Consider the following 27,693-nt stretch of genomic DNA (forward strand, 5'->3'; position numbering starts at 1 on the left):
TGAAGGGTCTAGGCCAGAAACGTCAGCCTTCCTGCTCCTCTGGTGCTGCTTGGCCTGCTGTGTTCATCCAGCTCTACACCTTGCTATCTCTTTTCCATCTCAAAGTAGCTTTTACTGCAGAGGGAGCCGCCTCTCTTTTTTCCCCCCAACTATCTGAGAACCAATCACATCATTAGCAGGGAGAAGACGTTTTGTCGTTAATAATTTAGGCACTAGTTCACAAGCCATCCGCTACCAAAGCTCTATTTCTACACAACCCTTTGACTCCGGTTCATCTGCAACCTCTGTTAAAAGCCACAGCTATGCAAACTGTTTGCAATGTGTATCAGTATTTGCTTTTAATCCTGCAATAAACCTTGTAACCCCTGGTTTTAAAACTGTTCTTCTCTGATTTCAGCCCACAATTAAAATGACACCATAAAAAGACACCATCTTCGCACAAGTGGTGTGTTCAACATGGAGTATTGATTCATCAGCCAAGGAACAGGCAAAACATTGTAATCAGGAGGTTTCTGTGCCCATGTTGAATCTGATGTCATGAAACTCTGTATCTGGAATCAGTTTTGAGGACTCCATGGCAACTCTGTCCTTCTCCTATACTGCTGTGTCATCACCTCTGCTGGTTCTGTCTTGTGGTTTGGTCATGATGGGTTGGTCAAGGATGGTGGGAATATTGTCTGAGACATTGAGTAAGATATGATTTCATGTGTATGACTGTTGCATAACTAATCGGAGACAGCTCTCCCAACTTTGTCAGTAGCCCCAAGATGTTGGTTATGAGTACTTTGCATGGTCAACGGGGCTGAGTTTTCTGTTGGCATTTTCAGTGCATGTCTGTGGTCTGTCCAGTCTCACTTATTAGGTTACTTCTTTTATAATGCATTTGCAGCTGTGATTTAAGCATCATATACACATCCCCTATGTATCAGACATATACAGTGGATAGGAGGTTTGTAGTCATTCCAAGACACTTCTCATGGAAACCAAGGAAGAAGTCTGTAAGAACTAGTCGACAGAAGATCTCATGGTAATGCCATCTTTTATCCTCAACCATACCACCAAAAGCAGGCTGTCATTAATTTTGTTCTGTTCGAGACACTTCTTTTTTGCTTTGCAAATTCCAACCAGTTCTTAACATTTTCAATTTGTGGTGAAACACTTTGGAATATTGTGAGGCTGTGAAAGATCCTATGCAAATGTATATTAAACTTTAATCTGCAAGTACTAAGTATATAATAGAAGGTGTAGTAACTGGGCACCATAATGAATAGGGAGCCTCATTATTAATACATCTTCAAAATGGTCTAGGGATTTTTTTTGTAAGAGGACTTGCAATTAACATGATACCTGGAATAAGTTGTTTTTTAAAATTTGGAACAAGATGCAAGGGGGACATTGCAAAGCCAATGAATGATGGCACCACTTTCCAGGTGACCATATTATGCAGCAGACAGGTGTTTTATGTTGGTTTATTTGAATAGCCTTCTCTTATTTTAACTGGCATTGAAACTAATCATCAACATAAATCAGATAATTACTTGCATTGAAGTATACCAAACAACAGTTTCAGCAAGAAATCTGCCTGATTTTTGTCCGAGTTTTTTTCAGGAAGTAAAGTTCTAAGTGAATTGTGAAAACATTGATACATTGTAACTAAATTCCCTCATTTAAAAACAGTTGGCAGAATTCTACGTGTACAGTTGCTAACCAAATCCAAAGTAATAAGATTCCACGATAAAATCAGGTATTCGTCTATGAAGTTGGCTAGAGGCAACAGATAATGAAGTGGGAGAGGGAAGGATAGTGCTGAGTGGTGGACCCAAGGAAATGCCAGATTCACAAGTTTTAATGTTAGTGACACAACTGGAAAAATTTTGATAGTGATTTGGAGGTGTTAGCAAGGGGAAAATTTGAGCTTTGAATTTCACCATAGGAGCACAGTTGTATTTCTCCCGCTCTTGTGTGAAGCGTCACATTCCGGAGAATGGCTTTTGACTTTAGGACGACAATAGTACCTGCATTGAGAACAACCCTAAAACACCTAAGCAATGCCTTAAACTGTTTTACACAAGGAATTGTTTTGAAAATGTCTCACTGAACATCATGATTGTGTGGTTATATTGCACAGACTAACACAAAACTTGTTATTCATAACTGCGTGCTTACTTTGAAATCGCTTTTTTGTTTAAAAAGCCAGTGGTTTGAAGTTATCTTGGATGGGTGAAATTTTACATTTTTTTGTGAACTGCAGTTGTGTTCGGGTGTTAATAGGGTTAGCTTATCTCTGTTTACAATTAATTTCAGCATGACTTTAGAGAGGGACGAAATCAACTTGGATTCTTGCAAGCCAACATATTTTGATCTAAAGTACATTGTGTATGATTCTTGTACATGATGCCTACCACAGGTAAATTGTCTAACATTCACAATCTGCACCAAGGAATGAAAAATGGTCACAAAAATGGAAGTTACTGGAAAAGCTCAGCAGGTCTGGCAGCATCTGTGGAGAAAAAAAGTCAGTTAACGTTTCGGGTCCGGTGACCCTTCCTCAGAACACAAGTTGACCAAAACCTCAATTTCTCTCATCATCCAGCATTCCCCTCCCCTACTAGCCTTGCCTTTCACCCTAACAGGAACTTACTGTCTCCGGACTCTCATTTCTCATTTTGAAGGCTTCCCATTTTCCAGCCCTCCCCTTTAGCTGTGAGTATCCGCCCCAGTCAACTTTTGAAAGTTCTTGCCTAATACCGTCAAAATTGGCCTTCCTCCAATTTAGAACCTTAACATTTAGATCCAATCTATCCTAATCTGTCACTATTGTAAAATTAATAGATTTATGGTCACTGGCCAGAAAGTGCTCCTCCACTGACACCTCAGTCACCTGCCCTGTCGTATCTCCCAAGAGTAGGTCAAGTTTTGCACTTTCTCTAGTGGGTCCATCCACACTTAACAAATTCCTCTCCAGCCAAGGACTAAACACTATGGCAGTTCTAGTCTATGTTTGGAAAGTTAAAATCCCCTACCCTAACCACCCTATTATTCTTAAAATCAACTGAGATCTCCTTACAAATTTGCTTCTCAGTTTCTTGCTGACCATTGTGGGGGCCCATAGTATAATCTCAATAAGGTGATCATCTCTTTCTTATTTTTCAGTTCCACCCAAATAACTTAACCGGACGTATTCCCAGGAATATCCTCCCTAAGTACAGCCGTAATGTTATCCCTAACCAAAAAAATACTCCCCTCCACTCTTGACCCCCTACCCCCTTTTATTATCCTTCCTTGTAGGATCTATACCATGCAACAATAGGCTGCCAGCCTTGTCCATCCCTGAGCCACATCTCTTTAATTACTGATATCCCAGTCCCACATTCCCAACCATGCTCTGAGTTTATCTGCCTTACCTGTTAGGCATCTTGCATCAAAATAAATGTAGTTTAATTTTTTAGTGCTACCTCATTTCTTGCTTTGTTCGTGCCTACCCTGTCTGACTTGCTCCTTTTCCCAACTATACCAGTCTCAGGCTGAACTCTGTCATTGCTATCTCCCTGGGTGCCAAAAATACCACGCGCGCGCACACACTCCCACTCACTCACCCACCCACTTACTAGTTCAACTCCTCCCCAGCAGCTCTAGTGAACCTCCCAGCCGGTACATTAGTCCCCTTCCAATTTAATCTGCCCTGTTTATACAGGTTACCTCTACTTCGGAAGAGATTCCAATGATTCAAAAAGTGTGAATTCTCACCTGCACTGGCTCCTCAGCCATGCATTCATCTGCTCTATTCTCCTATTCCTACCCTCACTAGCTTGTGGTGCCAGGAGTGATCCAGATATTACTATCCTCTAGGACCTACTTTTTAAATTCTTGCTTAACTTCCTTTATTCTGTCCTTTAGAATCTCATCCTTATCTCTTCCTGTGTCGTCAGTTCCAATGTGTACAACGACCTCCTGCTGGTCCCTCTCCCCTTTTGAGAATATTCTACATCCTCTCTGTTACATTCTTGATCCTGGCACCAGGGAGGCAACACCATTCTAATGTCTCGCTGTCAGCTGCAGATATGACTGTCTGTGTCTCTGATTAGAGAGTCCCCTATCACAATTGATCGCTTGGAACCTGACGTACCCTTCGTTTCATTAGAGCCTGTCTCAGTACCAGAAACCCAGCTGTCAGTGCTACATTCCCCTGAGATTGCATCGCCCCCTACATTTCAAAACCAGAGACGTGTTTGAGATGGCGATAGCCACAGGAGACTCCTGCATTACCTGCCTTCCTCTCCTGTCATTCCTGGAGGTAATCCATCTACCTGACTATCTTCGGTTTATCTCCCTTCCAGCAACTGCCATCCACCACACCCCCAGCTCCTGTAATTTCTTCATTGCTTCTAACTGGCGCACTAACCTGTCCATGCGATCCGAAAGGATTCGTAACCAACCACACTCCCTGCAGACATAATCAGCAGTAACGTGGAGACTCTCCCTAATCTCCCACATCCAACAGGAAGAGCACATCACTACTAAAGGCCATCTTTGCACCTTCACAATCCAGACTCGGAAAATACAGCTCTATAGACTGCAGGCTAACTTAATGGCTATGTTTTTTATATTTTTAAAGTTATTGTGATTTCCTCCTATCTTGCCACTTTCAGTAATCTGAACATAGATACACCCAGGTCACCATGCTCCTACATCCCTTTAGAATTGTTGACCCTATTTTCTATTTCTTTTGAGTTCTTTCTACCAAAGTGCATCACCTCTCACTTCTCTGCCTTGAATGTCATCTGTCACCTATCCATCCACTCCACAAACTTGTCAGTGTCCTTTTGGCGTTCCATTCCATCTTTGTCTCAGTTTGCAACTGTTCTAACTTTAGTGTCATCTGCCAACTTGGGGCTTTTCCCATGTACAGCAAGATCAAGATCGTTAATATATAACATGAAAACTAAATATCCCAATACAGACCTTGAGGAATTCCACTACAAACCTTCCTCCTGCCCAAAAAAATCTCTTGACCATAGACCAAAGATGTGAAGGTTAGGTGGATTGGCCAATGGGAATGTAGGGTTACCAGGATAGGGTGGGGTGGGATGCTCTTTGAAGTGTCATTGTGGACTTAATGGGCTGGATGGTCTGTCGGTTGAAGCTGCACTTGAATTTAGTTGATGAAGTTATGCCGAATTGTGCATCATCATACAGATGCAATCAGGTTACACCCTGCCTTCTGCTCTTGCTGGTAGGGCCCTTCAATACATAAAGTTAACAAATCACAATTGGAGGGCTTACTGCTATATTTTTTTTTGAGTGCTAAAGGAAAATGAGGGAGGAAGACAAAGAATGTTTCCTCTTGCATCATTCAGTTGCATACATTGGTCTCTGCTATTGCAGCTGCTTGGCCTCCCTTGGTCATTTGGGGAAGCCCATACAATCTGGGAAATTAAATGAGTGGAGACCCAGAGCGCCTTTATGCCCAAAGAAGTGGCAGTCCCCAAGAACAAAGGTAATGAAATAGGTTCCTATTTAAATGAATACTACCAGTACAAAATTTTTAATAACAGTTCCATTTTTATTTCAGAAATTCAGGTTTTAACATGTGTAGAACACTCAGTTGTGCTTGGCAGTTTTGGAACCTGCACTGTAGTTTGCTTAGTGATTTTGGGAAATTGGCTTAACTACTGCATGTTTGCAATTCAACTTGTAACTAAAAGGTCTAATTTCTCACTGTCAGCTTCAGTGGATCAGTGTTTTACTAGGTCATCAGTAATCTCTTATTTGAAAATGTTGAGATCTTTTATGGAGAATTGCACCTGAGTCTTAGCCCTACTTTTTTTTTTTGAGCTGCAGAGCTTATTTTTAACTACAGAGTACTGCTTCCCTAATCTTTCCTATTGAACAGTGTGTTATGCATGTGTTGATTTGTCAAAGCTTCACTTACACTTCAAAGACATGGGTACATTTAAGATAAATTTGACACTTTGTTCACCTATTTGCATTTTCCTATTTGAAACTTAGCTAATTAAAATAGTTTGTTAGTAGAGGCGCAGCCTGGTATATCCATTATGTTTATTAACCCCATTAAATTTTGAGAAGAAAAATTGATGATTTAGGTGAGGCTGCAAGACTACCTGGGTTGCTCTTGCGGAGAGATGGCCTGTACACCAGGCCAGTGGCCTCCTGTGATGTAACTAGTCTGTTAAATCATCATTGAGTCTGTGGTTCTATCAGTGTATAAGACCCTACTGTTTTCCTTTTTTGCCTCATCTAGAGCCTCTAACTTGGCTAACCATATTTACTTCCTCCAACATCTCTCTACCATTGCCAAGCTGGGTGGGAGTAAGTTTCCATTCTTTTCATTCAGTCTTGGCCAGGGAATCACTTGCAGTGGCTTCTTTCTTTTCCTGAACTGTTACCTTGGTTATCCTCCAAGGATCTACCTTTAGCCCCTCCTGTTTCTCATCCACATGTTGTCTGTTGCTTACATAACCTGAAAACATCTGTCACCTTTCAATATGTACACTGAATTTTATCTCGCTACTATTTGTAGCTACTGCCCAATTCCTGACTTGTCACACTGCTCATCTAATGTTGGATGATTGGAAATTTCCTCCAATAAACTAGAACTCTGAAGCTATTCTCAGTGATCCACCTGCAAATGCTCACTGATTTCATCTGACATTTTTCCAAGGCTGATTCTGTTTTTTTTTTTTTTTTTTTTTTTTTTTGGAAATTTTAATGTTGCTTCTGACGACATGCTCATGCCATCAGTACAGCATCTGTACATCAGTCTATAACAGCTCACAGTTCTAACCTACTTTGCCTAGTCTGCCACAGAAACAAACTCCACGCCTTTGTTACCTATAGACTAACCGCCGCAACATGATCTTGGTCTCTAATCTTCAATCCTCTGTAATAGTGAAGTCAATCAAAATTCTGTTGCTCAAGTCCCAATTCTCATCAACCCATCAGTGTTTGCTGACTTGCGTTGACTGCCAATTGGTGAATGCCTCAATTTATCTTTTGAAAAATCTTAGCCATGTTTATAAACAATTCCATGGCCCAACCTTCACCTAATCTCAACTTTTCCAGCTCTACAGCCAGTATTCCCTCTAAGCGTTTGTAGGTGTGCTTCCATGTAGCAAGCAGAATGTGACGTGCAGGGAACAAATAGGCTGCACGCGTGCACGATTGTATATATCTCTTAAAGGGACCATACTCGTCTTCAAGCCAGTTTTTTTTTAGATATGTTTATTGAATTCTGGCCTTTTGGTGGCCATGCCTTCAACTGTCTGGGCTCCAAGCTCAGGAATTTCCCACCTAACCTTCATTGCTTCTGTACATGCCTCCTTCTAAAGTACTCCTTTTAAAGCCTACTCTTGACCATGGTTGTCTGCTGTAATTTTATTTTGTGGTTTGTTGTTTTTTTTTATAATGCTTGTGATGTTTTACTATGTTAAAGGTACTATATAAATATTGTTCTTGTTGAATCTATCTTATTTCTTTGTGCTTTAATAAACTCTTGGTATCCTGCATATACAGTATCAGCAATGTTTTGAGTTCAGCGAATTGTGATGCACTCAATAGTTAGACATTTGACTTACTAAGATGACAGTTCCACCGAAATTTCAAAGAACATGGCCCAGATCTTTCATTAGCAGCACAGACAGTATTTGCATGGCCCACTCATGTGGAATTCTAATGCAGCTGACATTGCAGGAATTGCCTGGGAATTGGAAATTTTTGATGAAAATTGTCTGTGTCTGGTACCCTTAGGAAAAATCCTAGCTCTGAATTAGAGTCTGAAACTTTGGATGCTTCTGGCTGGCTTACCTGAATAGGTAGCTCGCAAATGTTAAAGAAGTTAAATCTGCTCTTAACTCCTGGATAACTATAAATCTGACTCCTGACACTGACTAAACCCAAACCTCAACAACCAAATGGCAAATAGCCACCTGCTGGAGCCAGTCTTCTACTCCAGGTCCAACTGAACAGCCTTTTTGGCACAGACTTCTCAAAACTTTTCTTGTTCCATGTCTCTTGGTTTCATTTCTGCCTCCTCTGTACCCGTGCACCTCCTACTCTCAGTCTTGGCAAAGGCTGCTGATGGCAAAAGGTAGATTTTGAGGCTGTTCAAAGTTTTTTGCAGTTTTGCTCCCTCTCACTCCTACATCCTATTATGTGTTCCATTTTTAATTATTGCTTATTCCTTTAAACTTGGTTTGTGCATAATTTTTTTTTCCCTTGACAGTTTTCTTTTTAGTTTTGTTCAAAGTTATACTTGTGAAATGTTCACAGAAAATTGGCTTTAGACTCACACAGAAGTAACTAGTTTATATAATACCAATAGTCAATCTGCCAGTAATAACAGCAAAAGAGGAAGATCATAAATTGATGTTGGGCACCAGAATCACAAGTTGAGGTCTCTGATGCATTTGCCTACCACATAATAAATCAAATTTTCTCATTCTTTCTAGGGTCAGATATTTGAAAATCACCACTACATAGAATAGAGTTGATACCCTAACTCTATCCCTGCATGAAAGTAAGATTTCATACTACAGAGTTACAAAGTTGGGTTGTAACTTAAATTTAGCTGCTTAATAAGATAGATGAGTTCAAGGCTTAGATTGACGTGTGGAGTGTAATATTATTGGCATCATAGATGTGTCATTGAAGGAGAGACTGGATTGGCAACTGGACATTCCGGAATACAGGACCTTTAGGCAATGTTGTTGGTGGAAGCGGGGGGAGGTGGCGGTGGTATTAAAAAAGTTGTGTTGTGTTGTGTTGTATTATTAGTTAAGGAAATAGCTACTGCAGTGCGGTGGGACAGTAACATGGAAGCATCTTCAAATGAGACTTTGTGTGGCGTTTAGGAAGAAAAATGTGGTAGTCACATTGCTGGGAGTAGACAGGCAGTAGGAAAGCAGATAGACAATTCGACAATTCACTGAGGGGTGGTGGTAGTGGTAGATCATGGACCATAACATTTCCAACATTAATCGGGATAGTCACAATCAAAGGGTCTAAAGGAGGCCAATTTCTTGAAATGGATTCCAGAGAGCGTTTTAATGTCAACGTCTAGAAGGTCCAACAAGGAACAACACAGTGCTGGACCTAATTCTGGGGAATGAACCAGGCGGATGGTAAAGGTGATAGTGGGGATCTGTTTTAGTGATAACAACCCAACATTGTACAGTTTAAGATTATTATGGAAAATGAAGAAAAAATGATTTGGAAAACTCAGTTTTGGATTGGGGGAAGCCAGATTTTATCAAAATAAGGCAGGATCAGGCCAAAGTGGACTGGGAACAGCTACTTGTGGGAAAATCTATAATGGAATATTAGGAGCAGGTGGAGGCATTAAAAAGGAAATGAAGGTTGTAGAAATCTGGGATGCACTACCATGCACTAGTAGCAATGAGTAACCTCAACCTTTTGGAAAGTACTTGGATGAGCATGTGCAGTGTCATAACATTCAAGGCTATGGGCCAAGTGGCAGAAGGTGGGACCAGTGTAGATAGGTCTGTGTGGACTCAATGGGAGGAAAGGTGGTTTCTGAATTATATGACTCTAATAATAGTGCAGTGTATTTCACCGCCATGAAACTGGATAACGCTGGCATGTACCGTATTTGTAATCTTTACAAAGGTTAGAACTGTATAGAGTTTAAGCATTGCTTAATATTCAATTAAACTAGACTACAACAATCCCTTTTATTATTGAGTACAATCACTTTTTTTTAGTGTCAAAAATGGTATATTGGCATTTCAATGGTGTAAGGATAAACCAAAACATCTTCTTATTTTCAGTAATAGCAGATCATGCTTGGCATAGCTGCTGTTTGAGTGTTTTGTGACCAAACTAAATGCTAAAAATTACTTACTGTTGTGGTATGGGTGCTGCTGACCAGATTATGCTTCATTGTTCAAAGAGTCAACCATATCATGTGGCAATGGAGTCATAGTGCATGGAGATGCTAGTGACAAATACTTTGTTTGTCTACTCCTTACTTTCAGATGAGGAATGATAGTACTTCTCTTCACCTTACTTTCTATGCATAATTTGCTTTTAAAAAAAGACTTAGACATTGAGTATGACCGTAGGAATAGCAGGGCTTGATTTATAGCGTACTGCCACACTGGGTGATAACAAAGTTTGGCAGCTCTTGGTCCAGGATTCAAAGTGGATTGGATTTGGATTGGAACTAGAAGCAACAAGGATTTGCATGTGGTGGAGGGAAAACACCAGGCTTTGTACTGCGTTTAAGGCACGGCATTGGAAATGGCAAAGGATTTCCTGCAGGTGGCGGATTTATTGCTGACAGTCTTGAAGGAAATGTCAAAATCAAGGGTGATTAGTTTGACAGGTAATCTGGAGATAGCATTACCTGACCGTTTAAAGGGTGAGCTAATTGACGTTCTAGTACAGCACTTGGGTTTTGAGGATACATAAAGAGGGTCAAGTACCTCAGGCATTGAAATGCTGGAATTGGATGACATGCAATTATATTTGAAATGGCTGAAGGGTGAGGAGAGGGTGGCAGGAAAAGATTAAGAAAGGGAGATGCAGTTAAGAAAGCATGAAATGGAAATGAAAATACCATTATTAGAAATACGAAGGAAGGGAGAAGAGAGAACGTGAATATTAAACTAAAAAAAGGTGCAGTTGAATCTGGAGATGCTAGATCCTAATGCAGGCACCAGTGGTGAGCATGAGTCACAATTTGAGATCCAGTAAGGAAATGTTTAAGTTTGCACAGTATTACAGGAACTTAAAGAAAAGGATGTGGAAGCATTCTTCTAGACAGTTGAGAAAATAGCTGGGCAAAGAGGTTTGGACACTGTTTGTGCAATTTTCCTGCCAACGTATAATCAACAAAGTGGTCCGTTTTCTTGGGACTATGATGTAAGCAGCCAGCATAGTCTTAAATACAGGTTAGTGCCTGAGGCATATAGGCAAAGGTTTAAGGAAGCAGGCTGGGCATACCTACATTGAAATTTGAAAAGGTTAAGCAAGCAATTTTGAGAGGTTTAATAAGAACATTGGAAGGTGAAATCACATATGAAACTCTGACTTTTTAAACCTCCTAAGAGAATAACCTATTTTCTGTATAAAACTCATTTGAGATTAGAGTTGTACCTGAGATCGGCAGCAATACTGGCTGACGTTTGTACGTTAACCCATAAAATCCTTTTTCTAACATCGTTGTGAATCCAAAAGGGACAAAAAATGGGACAGTAGAAGGAAGACAAGTAGCCAAATATGCAGTTGATAGCTCGGCATGTCCCCAGATTGCCATCTCTGATCAGAAAGTGAAGTCTTAGGTTGGGGGTGGAAATTGGAAACCAAGATGTTTCCATTCCAACAAGGTGTGATACGTTTGTTCAAATGCTGAAAGTTGAAATGGAAAGCCATGAACTTACTAAAGTTCTTAAGGATGAGTGAAAAGGCCATGGATCTGATTTGTAGCTTTTAATTACAGTTAAAAGACTGAAGGTAGACAATGTTGAGTGTAAAAGTAATACATAGATGAGAAATTTAAAGGCTTTTTATCTAAAGGGAAGATAATCAATTTTTCAAAGGAAGAATCCAAATGTATAACTCTTCTAATGGGTGCAGGGGTTACCCACACTCTCTTGCTGGAAAAAGATTTTTTGCCTTCCATACGGTTCGTTTGAAACCCAAAATGTTGGTAAATGGGATAGGTTAAGAATATTCCCCAATTCCATAGTACAAAGTATAATTGGACTGTAACTTGTCTGCACTAGTTAAGAAATTGCCTGTATGATTTGTCAGGAGTGAGTGTTGTAGCTTCACCTATTATCACAGAAACTTCAGTTGAGGCTAAACAAATGAAACAGTTGGAAGAACAGGTTCTGGCGATTGTTTCATGGTGTGTCCTGACCAAAGCAGTGGCAAAACTAAGTCCACCATTGGAGTTGACAGTAATACTGCAAGCAGATATTGGGGTTGCTGGAACTTTATTTAAGAATGAGAATAGTTAAAAAGAGGTATTTGTCATGTCTTAATTGAGGCTCAGGAATCAGATGCAGAGTTAAGTAAATTAGCAAAGACAGCTTACACTGAAGCCAAGGCAGGAAGAAATCCAGAGTGCGGTTTATTAAAAATGGAGTTTTGATGAAGTGGAGACATCTCTCAGACCTGCAAACAAAGAATGGACAATTGTTCATTGTTAGTGGTACTGCTCTGATGTCACAACGAGATTGCGAGTAGCGTATAAAGTTCCTGTGGCAGGGCATACAGGAATACGAAAAATACAGACATCGAGAAACAGGTATTTTGCATGGCAGGCAAATGTAATACAGTGAATGAGGTAAGACTGATAAATTAAAGTGTTTATTTTAATGCAAGAAGCCTGACATTGTAAGGCAGATTAACTTGGGAAAGAACAAAGAAAATTACAGCACAGGAGCAGGCCCTTCGGCCCTCCAAGCCTGCACCGATCCAGATCCTCTATCTAAACCTATCGCCTATTTTCCAAGGATCTGTATCCCTCTGCTCCCTGCCCATTCATGTATCTGTCTAGATACATCTTAAATGACGCTATTGTGCCTGCCTCTACCACCCCCACTGGCAACGCATTCCAGGCACCCACGTAAAGAACTTTCCACGCATATCTCCCTTAAACTTTTCCCCTCGAAATCATGACCGCTGGTAATTGAGTCCCCCCACTCTGGATAGCAAGAAGCTTTTTCCCCACCCTGTCTATACCTCTCATGATTTTGTAGACCTCAGTCAGGTCCCCCCTCAACCTCCGTCTTTCTAATGTAAATAATCCTAATCTACTCAACCTCTCTTCGTAGCTAGCGCCCTCCATACCAGACAACATCTTGATGAACCTCCTCTGCACCCTCTCCAAAGCATCCACATCCTTTTGGTGATGCGGCGACCAGAACTGTACACAATATTCCAAATGTGGTCAAACCAAAGTCCTATACAACTACATCATGACCTGCCAACTCTTATACTCAATAGCCTGACGGATTGAACGAAAGCATGCCGTATGCCTTCTTGACCAGTCTACGGACCTGCCTTGCCACCTTCAGGGTACAATGGACCTGAACACCCAGATCTCTCTGTGCATCAATTTTCCCCAGGGCTTTTCCGTTTACTGTAAAGTTCGCTCTTGAATTGAATCTTTCAAAATGCATTACCTCGCATTTGCCTGGATTGAACTCCATCTGCCATTTCTCCGCCCAACTCTCCAATCTATCTATATTCTGCTGCATTCTCCGACAGTCCCCTTCACTATCTGCTACTCCACCAATCTTAGTGTCATCTGCAAACTTGCTAATCAGACCATCTATACCTTCCTCCAGATCATTTACGTATATCACAAACAACAGTGGTCCCAACACGGATCCCTGTGGAACACCACTGGTCACAGTTTTCCACTTTGAGAAACTCCCTTCCACTACAACTCTCTGTCTCCTGTTGCCCAGCCAGTTCTCTATCCATCAAGCTAGTACACCCTGGACCCCATGCGACTTGACTTTCTCCATCAGCCTACCATGGAGAGCCTTATCAAATGCCTCACTGAAGTCCATGTATATGACATCCACAGCCCTTCCGTCATCTATCAACTTTGTCACTTCCTCAAAGAATTCTACCAAGTTGGTAAGACATGAACTTCCCTGCACAAAACCATGCTGCCTATCACCAATAAGCCCATTTTCTTCCAAATGTAAATAGATCCTATCCCTCAGTATCTTTTCCAGCAGCTTCCCCACCACTGATGTCAGGCTTACTGGTCTATAATTACCTGGATTATCCTTGCAACCCTCCTTAAACAAGGGGACAACATTAGCAATTCTCCAGTCCTCCGGGACCTCACCCGTGCTCAAGGATGCTGCAAAGATATATCTGATAAGGCCCCAGCTATTTCCTCTCTCGCTTCCCTCAGTAACCTGGGATAGATCCCATCCGGACCTGGGGACTTGTCCACCCTAATGCTTTTTAGAATACCCAACACACTTTCCTTCCCCACCCCCCACTTCCCCAATGCTGACTTGACCTAAAGTGATCAAACATCTATCCCTAACCGCAACATCCGTCATGTCCCTCTCCTTGGTGAATACTGACGCAAAGTACTCATTAAGAATCTCACTTATTTTCTCTGACTCCTCGCATAACTTCCATCCTTTGTCCTTGAATGGGCGAACCCTTTCTCTTAGTTACCCTCTTGCTCCTTATGTATGAATAAAAGGCTTTGGGATTTTCCTTAACCCTGTTTGCTAAAAATATTTCATGACCCTTTTTAGCCCTCTTAATTCCTCGTTTCAGACTGGTGCTACTTTCCTGATATTCTTCCAAAGCTTCATCTGTTTTCAGTCGCCTAGACCTTATGTATGCCTCCTTTTTCTTCTTTGCTAGTCTCTCAATTTCACCTGTCATCCATTGTTCCCTAATCTTGCCCTTTCTATCCCTCATTTTCACAGGGACATGTCTGTCTGTCACTCTAATCAACCTCTCTTTAAAAGCCTCCCACATATCAAATGTGGATTTACCCTCAAACAGCTGCTCCCAATCCACATTCCCCAGCTCCTGCCGAATTTTGCTATAGTTGGCCTTCCCCCAATTTAGCTCTCTACCTTTAGGACCACTCGCGTCTTTATCCATAAGTATTGTAAGACTTACGGAATTGTGATCACTATTCCCAAAGTAATCCCCTACTGAAACTTCAACCACCTGGCTGGGCTCATTCCCCAACACCAGGTCCAGTATGGCTCCTTCCCGAGTTGGACTATTTACAGACTGCTCTATAAAACCCTCCTGGATGCTCCTTACAAATTCTGCTCCATCTAAACCCCTAACACTAAGTGAATCCCAGTCAATGTTGGGAAAATTAAAATCTCCCATCACCACCACCCTGTTGCTCCTACATCTTTCCATAATCTGTCTACATATTTGTACCTCTATATCACGCTCGCTGTTGGGAGGCCTGTAGTACAGCCCCAACATTGTTACCACACCCTTCCTAATTCTGAGCTGTGTCCATATTGCCTCAATGCTCGAGTCCTCCATAGTGCCCTCCTTCAGCACAGCTGTGATATCCTCTTTAACCAGTAATGCAACTCCTCCACCCCTTTTACCTCCCTCTCTATCCCGCCTGAAGCATCTATATCCTGGGATATTTAGTTGCCAATCTTGCCCTTCCCTCAATCAAGACTCAGTAATAGCAATAACATCATACTCCCAGGTACTAATCCAAGCCCTAAGTTTATCTGCCTTACCTACTACACTTCTCGCATTAAATCAAATGCACCTCAGACCACCTGTCCCTTTGCGTTCATCATCTGCTCTCTGTCTACTCTTCCCCTTAGTCACACTGACTTCATGATCTCGTTCCTTAGGGACGTGTTTATGAACACCAGACTGGGATATCACAGCAATTACAGAAAAGTGATTCCGAGATGGACCAGACTGGCAGCTTAGTGTTCCTTGGTATAGATGCTATAGGAATGGGAGGCGGGTGGGGGGAGGTTCAAGAGAGGAGGGGGAATGGCATTTTCGGTTAACAATAACATTACAGCTGTAATTAAGGAGAACATTCCTGGAAGAATGTCCAGTGAAGTTATTTGGGTGGAGCTGAGAAATAAGATAGGGATGATCACCTTATTGGGATTGTACTATTACACCTCCTCTTCCCTTCTCCTCTCTTCCCCCCCCACCAAGCAGTCAGTGGGAAATTAAGAAACAAATTTCTAAGGAGATCTTGTATCTGTAAGAATGATAAGGTTGTAATGGTAAGGCTTTTTAACTTTCCAAACATAGACTGGGACTGCCATAGCGTTAAGGGCTTGGCTGGAGAGGAATTTGTGTGTACAAGAACATGTTCTTATTCAGTATATAGATGATCCCACTAGAAAAGGGGTAAAACTTGACCTTCGCTTGGGAAATAAAGAATGGCAAGTGACTGAGGAGCACCTTGGGGTCAGTGACCATAATTCTATTAGTTTTAAAATAATTATGGAAAAGGATAGATTGGATGTAAAAGTTAAAGTTCAAAATTGGAGGCTATTAGGCAAGAACTTTGAAAAGTTGATTAGGAGAGTCTTTTCGCACGTAAAGGGGGAGAAAGAGGGAAGCCTTGAAAATTGAGGGAACGAGAGTCCAGAGGCAGTATGTACCTATTAATGTGAATGGCAAGGCTGGTAGGGGTAGGGAATGCTGGATGACTAGAGAAACTGAGGATCTGGTCAAGAAACAGGAGGATGTAAATGGCATGTATAGACAGCTGGGATTGAGTGAATCCCTTTGATTATAAGGGCATTAGGAGAATGATTTAGTTGTGAATTATAGGAGGAATGATGAAGTTTGCAGATGATATCAAATTTGGTTACGTGGTGGACAGTGTAGAAAGTTATCGGAGTACATAGCCTCAAGATTAGAGGGAGCAGATTTAGGACTGAACTGAGAAGGAATTTCTTCACCCAGAGGGTTGTTAATCTGTGGAATTCCTTGCCCAGTGAAGTAGTTGACGCTACTTCAGTAAATGCTTTTTTAAAAAAAGGTAGTTTTTTTTGAACAATAAAGGAATTAAGGGATACAGTGAGAACGTGGGTAAGTGGATCTGAGTCCACGAAAGGATCAGCCATGATCTTATTGAATGGCGGAGCAGGCTCGAAGGGCCAGATGGCCTACTCCTGCTCCTAGTTCTTGTGTTCTTGTGTATAATGGGACCTTGATCAGGTGCGCAGAGGCACGGCAGATGGAGTTTAATTAGATAAATGTGTGGTGTTACATTTTGGTAAGGCAAATTTGGGTAGGACTTAGCCATAATGTTAGGCTCCTGGGAAGTGTTCCTGAGCAGAGTCCTTGGGGTGCTGTTTTGCAGTTCCTTAAAAGTGGAGTCTCTGGTAGATAGGTCAATGAAGAAGGCATTTGGTACACTTTCCTTTTATTGGTCAATGCTTTGCGTAAAGGAGTTAAGATGTCATGTTGTGGCTGTACAGGACGTTGTTCAGATCACTTTTGGAATACTGCGTTCAGTCGTGGTCTCGCTGCCATAGGAAAGCTGTTGTTAAACATGAAAGGATGCAGAAAAAGTTTACAAGCATGTTGCTGGGATCGGAGACTTTGAGCTATAAGGAGAGGCTAGGGCTGAGGTGTAACCTTTATAGAGGTTTATAAAATCATGAGTGGCATGGATAAGGTGAATAGCCAAGGTCTTTATCCCAGTGTAGGGAAAGTCCAAAACTAGAGGGCATAGGTTTAAGGTGATGGGGAAAGATTTAAAAGGGACCTGAGGGGCAACTTTTTCACACAGTGCTGAGTGTATGGAATAAGCTGCCAGTGAAAGTGATGGAGGCTGGTACAATTACATTTAAAAGGCATCTGGATAGATGATGTGAATAGGAAGGGTTTGGAGTGATATGGGCCAAATGCTGGCAAATGAACTGGATTAAGTTAGGATATCTGGTTGGCGCGGAGGAGTTGGACTGAAGAATCTGTTTCCATGCTGTACAAACCAATGACTCTAGGATCTAGTAGAGACCTTTAAAATCATTCAATAGGGTAGAGGTAGAACCCGCTGTCTTACAGGGAAACGGTTCAGAGCAAAGACTACAGTTGCAAATAGATCCAGACTATTGCGAGCAGAAATCAAAGTATTTTTTCACACGATGTGAAAATCTGGGCCTATTACCCTTTTTTTAAAAAAAAAACAACAACAAACAAACCTTTGGCTATTGAGCAAATTGTAATTTGTTGATGCTAAGATTATTTGCTCCTTGTGTCATTGCAGCATTTGGAGATGTGAGATAAAGCGAGATGAGTGAAACTGAGGTACATATCATTGTGGATCTTTTCTTTTTAAAAGAAAAAGATTGAGGTGCTGAATGACTACTTCTCTCTCCCAGGTGTTTATTTCTACAAATTTAACAGAAGAATATATTCATTGTCGTAAGTCTATTTTTGAGAATTGGATAGTATCAAAGACTGTGTGTCAATTTCCTCAATTTAATGAGGAGGCATAAGTAGGCAAGATTTAAGGAGCTGTTGGAAGTTAACTAGATGTTTTAACCACTTTTTTTAATGTACAGATCAAGTATGAAGAATAAGTAACTTTATACGTAATACTATTCCATAGGTCAACAGCAGACCCAGGATGGTGGCGATACAAAATGGCATATGAAATTGCAGCCTGCAACTGTAACTCCTGTTACAGTAGCTGTTGGCAACATTGCCAATGCTACACTGGGCACTGTTAGCCCTAACAGCATCACGCAAGTACAGCTCCAACCAGCTAGTGACCAGGATGTTCAGCCTGGGAAAAGGCTAAGGAGAGTTGCATGCTCATGCCCTAACTGCAGAGATGGAGAAGGGAGGTGAGTGAAGAAACGAAAATTCTACCTTTTTTACTTTCCTTAATTCCTTAATGTTGAATTTCTAAAGGATATATTAATAAAGTTATTTGTATATGGTGAGTGTTCTGTAAAATATGGTACCAAAAGCTCATTTTTGGCATAGAGTGGGAAAGAATGTTTGTTTGTTTGTTTGTTTGTTTTTAAATGCTGTGTTTTCAATACTCATTAAAACGCAGTTCAAAAACCGCCATTACAGTTTACTTTCCATTTTGTGCAGTCCTCGTCACCAACGCTAAAACCACCGTATCTCCCTTAAAAATAATTCTGAAGTATGCATGCTCTGTAACCTCATGTCTGTATAATCAGATGAGATATGATCTTATTAAATTGGGAAGCTCCTTGTTGTATTTGTAAATGGTTGCAAATATAAATCTATATTAAATGTAAGACAGTTGAGAATCATCCCCTTTTTTTCAGGAGGTATTAGGAAGAATGGGTAAAGTTGGCAAAATATTTCAATCTTCCAGATCCAAAGATCCAAACATCCAAACATTGGGCTAACATTAAAGACTCATTGCTCAGAATCTGAAACATTTCAGAGCGGTGAATGAATGTAAATAATTTGGCTTCTGCCAAAATGTTGAGATTACAGAGATGAGGACTGGCAAGACCATAGAAGAATATAAACAAAGCTTATCATTTTTCATTGTGTGGGGTTGGGAGAGAATGTAAAGCAGTGAGGGTGAGGTTCAGGTACTAGATTTCCAAGTTTAAGATGAGCTGTTAGTGGAATAGAAGTTTTAGAAAATGTACAATGAGCATCATTGCTGAGCTGCAGTGAGGAACTGAACAAAATACTGAACACCACAACCAAGCATCGGATACAAGTCAGAAGGTATTCTGCACAAACTGGCCAGAGTGCGCAGTCATACAGCGCAGAAACGGACTCTTCGGTCCAACTCGTCTGCGCCGACCAGACAAGACAATCTGACCTAGTCCCATTTGCCAGCATCCGGCCCATATCCCTCTTACCCTTCCTATTCATGTACCCATCCAGATGTCTTTTACATGTTGTAATTGTATTCACCTCCACCATTTTCCTCTGGCATCTCATCCCATGCACACACACACCACCCTCTGCGCGAAAAGGTGATCACGGATCCATGGAAAGTTTTCAAATCCTGGAGGCGGTGAAAAGTAGATCCATAAGTCAAGAAACCCAGTTTTGTGCAAAAACTGGAGAAGTGTGGGCCTTTTGGTCTAAACAAGCTGAGGTGATCTCGAAAGATATGTTAGAGAATGTAAAAATTAAAGTTTAGACCTTTGTGGAGAGTCAGTCACATGAAATAGAAGCTAAAACCCTGGATTTGTTGAAATTTGTGATTGAAGAGACTATGGGCTCCCATCAATATATTGAGCAAAGAAAGGACTTAATTGTACTTGTATTATAGCGTATGTAGGCAGAAGCCCAGTCACTAACTTTTACCATGCTGAAATGTTTCCGATGCTGAGCAATGAGTTTGTTAAATTTGTGCATATGTAATAGTTGTACCAGAATTGGATGAGATTAGATTTGTTTTATTAAACAAGTTGAAACCAAAGTGTGGACTTCATGTGACAAGTGTTGCTGTAGCAAATAATACAGATGTATTTAAGGGGAAATTAAGTGTGAGCATATGAAAATGGGTTATGTTGCGTGTTAGATGGGCACTGACTGGAGGATGCTTGAGTGGAACGTGAATGTCAACATGGATTGTTTGGGACAAATGACCTGATTTCCTGTACTGTATATTCTATTTAATTGAATATAAATTCAGTTCAGAAGAGTTAATCTAAAACAAGTAAATAAGCTTTGAACAATTGCATGCACTGTCTGTAAGCAAGCTCTTGTAATATGGGCCCTTCTTCCTTCTGGCTCCTCCAGTCTAAATGCTATTAATACATGTTTACAGGTCTTCCATTCTAGAAATTATAGTGAAAAGCTTGATGCTGGAAACCATAGTCTGTAGACTGTTTATTGGGATCTAGCTTTTTTGAAGTGGTTTATGCTGTTAAATCAAGTGATTGATGTCAGGCTTATTTTCTTGGCAACTATTTTCAGCATAATCCAGGAGTTTCTTTCATTTGCAATCAATTATTTAAAACATTTTCTTGAGAACCTGTTGGCACTACCTCCGATTGTCCACAATAAACTTTTGGAATGGAAAATAGCCTATTCAGCTATATTGAGCCTGCTTGGCCAATGTTAGATTATCCATCCCATGCGTCTCAATTCCATTTATCTCCCTTTACTTCAAATCCCTAGACAACTGTGCCTAACAAAAATCCACCTCTATCAGGAAAATTCCAATTATCCTAACATTCACTGCCTTTGGAGAGGTTTTCAAGGATATTAAAAATCTGGGATATGCAACTTGTTCCTTTTTTTATATTAAATATAAAAATGAATAAATTTGTCAACTGAAATGAAACCAGCTTTGAATCTGTCATGCCAACTCATAACTTTGTTTTTGTTACTTGGTATCTTTTAAGCGTTATAAGTGTATGCGGACTGAATAGGAATTGTATATTGCACTAAAGCATGAGGCTATGCTAAATGTCACAATGACTGCTTTTTAGCATTCTGGTATATAGCTGTTTGTCTCCAGTGCTTTGAACTATAACTGAAGATAATTATTAAAAATTGATAATGCAGTCTAGTAGCGACATACTAAATGCTGAGGAGATGACTTGCATTTTTGCTGGGGAGACCAGAGTTCAAATAAAGTCTGGACTGGTTTCTATAGGGGGCAGATTTTGCCATTGATTGTATAAATGTGCCATCTGGTGTCATTTCTGGTTACATGGTTGAAGTATATCTTTGAGTAGGTTCTTGCAGTGTTCCTGATTAAAGCCAAAAGCGCCACCTGTACATAGTTGTGTATTTGAAACAAAGTTGAGAGAATATTTCAGGTGGAATTGTATCGCAACGTATCTGTGTGCAATGAACTTTACTGCTTTTATACCTCAGAATTGTCTAGATGTGAAGAGGATTCACTTTCAGGAAATGATTTAAAAAAAAAAAACAAAATAAAAATTGAACGTGAAATTGGTTATATTATGGAAGGATTGTAGTTGCAGTCATAAATAGTTATGATTCTGCTGATGTTTATCTGGTTCTTTAAATTTAGATTTCATCAACTGCTGCTAGAAATCCCCTCATATGTCCTGCAAATATTCTGTTTTGAATATATTCAGTAGTTATTAGGAAACAGTTGATTAATTAAATGGCTGGTCCATTAAAAATCCACACTGAGCAGCTTATCACAAGTGTTTTTATAGAATCCCGACAGTGTGCAAACAGGCCATTCGATCAGTCAAGTCCACACCAACCCTCCGAAGAGCATCTGACCCAGACACGACACCCCCTTACCACATCCCTGTAACCCTGCATTTTTCACCCTCATTTCCCATGGCCATCTCACCTAGCCTGCGCATCGCTAGACACAATATGGGGAATTTAGCATGGTCAATCCACCTAACCTGCACATCACTGGACTGTGGGAGGAAACCCATGGACATGGGCAGAAGGTGAGGCTAGAATTGAACCCGGTGCTATGAGGCAGCAGTGCTAATCAGTGAGCCACTGTGTTGTGTACCACTTTTTATAATGGTTTATTACCACCATCCTGAAATGGGTGGAAATTTTGCCCTTTCAAGGCAGAGCAAGCACGAGACTAGTTAATCTGTGTTTCCAGGTCCCAACTAAACTAGCAATGGTTCCTGGGGTTTCCCACTGGATATATGACACACATTTTCTGGAGAACTGAACAGCTTGGAGTGCTGTAAAAATCCTAATTTCACCTGTTTGGAATCACATTCGCTTCTAATGCTTCAGCAATCTATTGAGAAAGAAACTTTATTGTTGGGTACTGCATTATTTTCACAAAGGGTGACTGACTTGCAGAAAATGTTGGAATGCTTTAATTTTTTCTTTTGGAATCTCCCAATTGTGATTTGTTTAAATAGGAGTTCATCTGAACCAGGGAAGAAGAAACAGCACATTTGCCACATGGAGGGTTGTGGCAAAGTCTATGGGAAAACTTCCCACTTACGGGCACATCTTCGCTGGCACACTGGTGAGAGACCATTTGTGTGCAACTGGCTGTTCTGTGGGAAACGTTTCACCCGGAGTGATGAATTACAGAGGCACAGAAGAACTCATACAGGTTAGTATCACAGACGTGGTACAGTGAAAAACATTATTTTGGTCCTGGTTCTTATGGCACAGGCTCTTTAAATGAGCGCTATTACACACTATTGATCTTCTCCTTTTTGTCCCAAACCCTTAAACGTCCGAACAATCGTCCAGTGCCCTCTTGAATGCCTCATTTGAACAACCACACACTGTAGGCAGTGCGTTCCATACCTTGACTCTTTGCTCTGTGAAAAGGTTTTCTCCCCTCTTATTTGCTGCTTTTGCACAAACTTCAAATCTGCGCTGTCTTGTTCTCAATCCATTTAAGAGCAGCAACAATTTCTCTGTCCAGTCCACTGGTAATGACACTGGAAACCTCTATCAGATCACCTCTTAGCTTTTTTTCTTTGCCTAACCTTTTAAATCTGTTCTCATAACTGAAATTTTTCATCCTGACACCATTCTTGTATATTGCTTCTGTATTCTCTCCAATTCGTTGACAACCCTTTCATTAAGTGGGACTCCATTGTACATATTACTCCAGCTGAGGTCTGACAAATAGCTTGTCCAAATTCAACACCACCTCCTTGAAAATAAAGAATGGGAAGAGTCTTTAGTTGCCATTCAAGACCTGGATGTTTTCATTAGTGAATATTACTACAGATAACAAAAACAAAATTGCTGGAAAGGCTCAGCAAGTCTGGCAGCATCTGAGAAGGAAAAAACAGTGTTGACATTTCGGGTCCGGTGACCCTTACTCGGAATTCCAGTTAACGAAATGTTAACTCTGTTTTTTTACCTTCTCAGATGCTGCCAGACCTGCTGAGCCTCTCCAGCAATTTTGTTTTTGTTCCTGATTTACAGCATCCGCAGTTCTTTCAGGTTTTATTTATTACTGCAGATAATCTAGCGTTCAACCCTATACTCCCTTTCTCTTTGGCTAATTCATTCTTCATCCAGTCTGGGGGAAAGGTAGCTTGAAGTTGTTATTAACCTGGCTCTCACTAATGTTACCTGACAATATCCCACCAGGAGATGTGATTAAAGTGCCAGGGACTTTGTTACAGTACGTCCTGTCATCAAAATAAAATAATACATTCCCCAAGGAGCTGCTGGGAGCTCATGAACATCCAGCACAAACTTTAACAATGAAGTTCTGGGGTTAATTTATTTTTTTAAAAACTTAATTGTCTTCATTGCTTTACACAAGCTTAAAGCTAAATCAGATACAGCATTCTAATGCATACTATGCAGCAATCTCTTTCGTCTAACTTTTTAATCCTATTGCATTATATGAATTCCTTCTGTGGATTTCATTTAGAAGCATCAATAAGTGTCTTGGAGTCTAATTCTTCAGTAAATTGGGGTGTTTTCTGTTTTGGTTAAACTTTTGATTGACTACACAGTAATACCAAAATAACTACCTGTATTTGAAGGTTCCTGAAATGTTTTTGCATGGTAGTTGAATGTTCAGATTAGATCTATGTCTGAAAATGTGTGCAGATTTGTCTAGACCAGAGGAGCATTGCCATCAAACAAAGCCACTTCAGTTGTTATCCAATGACAATGGTGAAAGATGTTAGTTCAGAGAGATGTTGGAAACTGGCACTTATACTGTCAAGTTTTATAATTTTGAATGCCAGCATGAAGCCCCTTGATGCTCTGTTTTCCCTAAAATAAATAATCTGTTTGATATTCATGGGTTGAACTGAAAGGTGTAAATTTTGTTGTACAAATGTATTTTACTCCAGTAATATTGAATTTTTAATCCATGTATCTATCATCTTGAAGTACAACTAGTCAGTGTCAATTTTCCGAATGTATGCTGTCAGCATTCCAGTAGATTCTCCAAACTTGGATCAGTGAGCATTTAAACAGACAAGTTCATGTACTGAATTTTAACTGCTATTCTTATTCACTTTAGTTTAAGTTAATACATCAAGCCATATAAGGATATAAGTGACCAAGTGCAAATTGGGTCACAGGCAGCAAGTTTCCAAGGGTTAGCATGTGAGACATGAGCCAGGAGTACATTGGAATAGTCTAAAGGAAATGAGGTATCAGTGAGGATTTCAGAAGATGAAGTGCTGAGGCAGGTGCAGTTGAGTGATGTCACACGGATGGAAATAAGATATTTCAGCCATGGCATAAACATGAAGTTGGGAGCTCACGGAGTCCTGTAGTGCGGAAATAGACCCTTTTTGATCCAGCAAGTCCATGCTGAATATAATCCCAAACTAAACTAGTCCCACCTGCCTGCTGCTGGCCCATATCCCTCCAAACCTTCCCTATTCATGTAGCTACCCAAATGTCTTTTAAATGTTTTAATTGTACTCCCATCCACCACTGCCTCAGGAAGTTCATTCCACATGCAGACCACCCTCTTTTTAAAAATCACTCATCTTGGGTTTAATGTGACATCAAGGTTGTGAACTGACTATGACTGTAAAATATTAAGTTTCAATTGTATAATTAAATAGGTAATTTAGATTTTGGAACATTTGCACTGCAATTTTATCAATTTTGTCCAAGAATGGTTAAAGTATTTAACTAAGACTGAACAATTGCTCTAATAATGCCACTATCAGCTCCTAATCTGAAAAGGCACTGAAGACGTAACAATCAATCAAATGTGCTTAGTTTAGTGAGACCTGTGGGATCAAACATGTCCTTGACTATTGCCCTTGAGACAATATGTCACCTTCTCATGTCTTAAACTGCTTGTAAATGTCTAGTTACTGAAGGCTAGCTTTGAAGGAATTATTCGATTTATGAATTATGTTATGTAAAACAGGTTTTGGTTCCAAGTTATTCTGTAAGGGCATCAGAAATTTAAAAAGTGATGGTTTCTGCTTTATCACATGGCAATACTGCAAAATTTTCACAGCCTATTCTAATCGGCCCTCTATTGCTGGTATTGAAATGTTGATAAATACCTTAAAGTCAATTTAAAAGGTATTTGTTTTTTAAGTGTAATCTGAAACATCCCTTCTCTGTTATTGATAAACACCTTGTGCTTTGAAAGGAGTAGCTGGTATCAGTTAACACTGACCCTGTCACTAAAAGATAGAGATTGACTTTTCTGTATTATAACATGGACAAAAGCATACTGTTACACTCCAGGATTTCCTTGTGCAGTTTTACACTTGTTCAAATTGTAGGAAGCCACCTTCACAAGATGATTCCAAATTATCACTAATCCAGACTCTTGTTTTCATAGTTTATATGGATCTACAATTCTGCTAACAATATGATTCTATTATTGTCCCTAAAATGATTTTTTTTTTCAAAAATGGCAGTGATAGCGAACACAGTTAACTCGAACAGCAATTACTAGAAGTGAGCACCACACGGATTTAGCAAAGACAAAATACCCTTTTTCCACAATGGATTAATGTTTTTGTGGCACTACCACTGTAGATGAGTAGATTGAAAGCAAATTCACCAACTCAAAATGGGGCATTTGTAGGGGGCTGTGGATTGGAAGCAGTAGAATTGTATTTCACTACAGTCTGTAGCATCAAAACCTAGCATATCTCTCATTACAATCAAGCCGTTGAACCAACCTTGGTTCAATGAGGCATATTTCAAAGCTATTAGGAGCACTTGGCATACCTAAAACTGAACTTCTTACTGTTTAAGACTACAGTACATATGCATGCTAAGTAGTGAAAGGAGCCCAGAACTAAGTGATCCCACAGCACCAAATCAGATCAAAGCTGTGCAATTTGACCACATCGTTCACGGATGGTGGGTGGGCAATTAACAAGCCAGAAAAGAAGGCTGACTTGTGGCAGAGTATGTGAATACAAAAAAAAAGAAGCTGAAGCGTTTGCAATTATCAGCCAGAAGTGCTCAGAATTATGCATTACAGCCTCACGTATGCAATGTTGCTCTACAAAATGTGAGAGGAGATTGATTGATTGCCTGCCTCTGACATCAAAGTGGCATTTGTGACTAAATGTGAAAGTAAAGGGCCCTAACAGATTTTGAAGTCGATTGGAATCTGGATAGGGTGGCATTTGATGATACTGACCGCTGTTTGGAAACCCATCTGCTGTAAAGGATCGGTGTGGTTGTAGCAGGCCCAGTCATCTCAACCCAAGCATATCACTGCAGATATTACTCAGAAAAATGTCCTACATTAGCCACCTTCCGTCATGATGTTAGAAGTAAGGATGTTCACTGACGAATGCTCAGTGTTCAGTTCCGTATGCAACTCATCATAATAAAACAGTGTGTCTGCATGCAGCAGAATCTGAACAACTTCTGAGATTAGGCTGATAAATGGCAAGAAATATTGGACCATACAAGTGCCAGGCAGCAAGCAACTCCAACAACAGAATTCTGATCATCTCCCCGCTGACCTTCAATTGCGTTACCATCACTGAATTCTCCAACTGTCAAAGGCTTCAGGAATTACCGTTGACCAGCAACGTGTACTATCACTGAAAGGGCAGGTCAGAGTCTGGGAATTGTGACCGGTAACACTCTATCTGACTTTTTCCAAAGCCTTCCAGCATCTGAAAGATAGAAGTCAGGTGTGTGATGCAGTGCTTTGTTTTTTGTTCAGATGAGGGCAGCTCTGACAACACTTGACTCCTGACAATAAGCAGGAAAAACCAGCTGTCTTGATTGGCACTGCATCCAGCACCTTAAATATTCATATCCTCCACCACTGTGTATAATCTACAAAATGCATTACAGGTAACTTACGAAAACGTCTTCAACATTTCCCAATCCTGTAATTTGTACTGCCTGGAGTGTACAGGGGCAGCAGGAATATGAGAACAAGACCATTCCAGCTTTTCTGAAATTCACACACCAGTCTGACATGGAATGTTGTCACAATATCTTCATTGTCACTCGGTCAGAATCCTGAAACAACCTTCCTAACAGGACTTTGTATTTATCTAGACCCCGTAGAAGAATTGTTCAAGAAGGCTTCTCAGAAGATGGGTAATAAAAGCTTCACCAGCCATGTTAACTCTCATCCCATAAACAAATTTAAAATAAAACCAGTGATTTCAGGAGAACAGATAGTAGGAACTGCAGATGCTGGAGAATCCGAGACAACAAGGTGCAGGGCTGGATGAACACAGCAGGCCAAGCAGCGTCATAGGAGCAGAGAGGCTGACGTTTCGGGCTTAGACCCTTCATCAGAAAAGGGGGAGGGGAAGGGGGTTCTGA

At 40.5% G+C, this 27,693-nt stretch overlaps 1 protein-coding gene across 2 annotated transcripts in view; it reads left to right on the forward strand.

Moving 5' to 3' along the window:
* Nucleotides 1-27,693, forward strand: part of sp4 (sp4 transcription factor) — a 49,023-nt gene that overhangs the window by 4,152 nt on the left and 17,178 nt on the right. For both annotated transcript variants that reach the window (XM_020529430.2, XM_020529431.2), the window contains exons 4-5: nt 18,110-18,347; nt 22,335-22,534. In XM_020529430.2, the coding sequence (XP_020385019.1) occupies nt 18,110-18,347; nt 22,335-22,534 (438 nt within the window). The remainder of the gene's footprint in view (nt 1-18,109; nt 18,348-22,334; nt 22,535-27,693) is intronic.

The sequence above is a fragment of the Rhincodon typus genome, chromosome 2 (genome assembly GCF_021869965.1).
Source record: "Rhincodon typus isolate 14 chromosome 2, sRhiTyp1.1, whole genome shotgun sequence".
In the NCBI taxonomy this organism is placed as follows: domain Eukaryota; kingdom Metazoa; phylum Chordata; class Chondrichthyes; order Orectolobiformes; family Rhincodontidae; genus Rhincodon; species Rhincodon typus.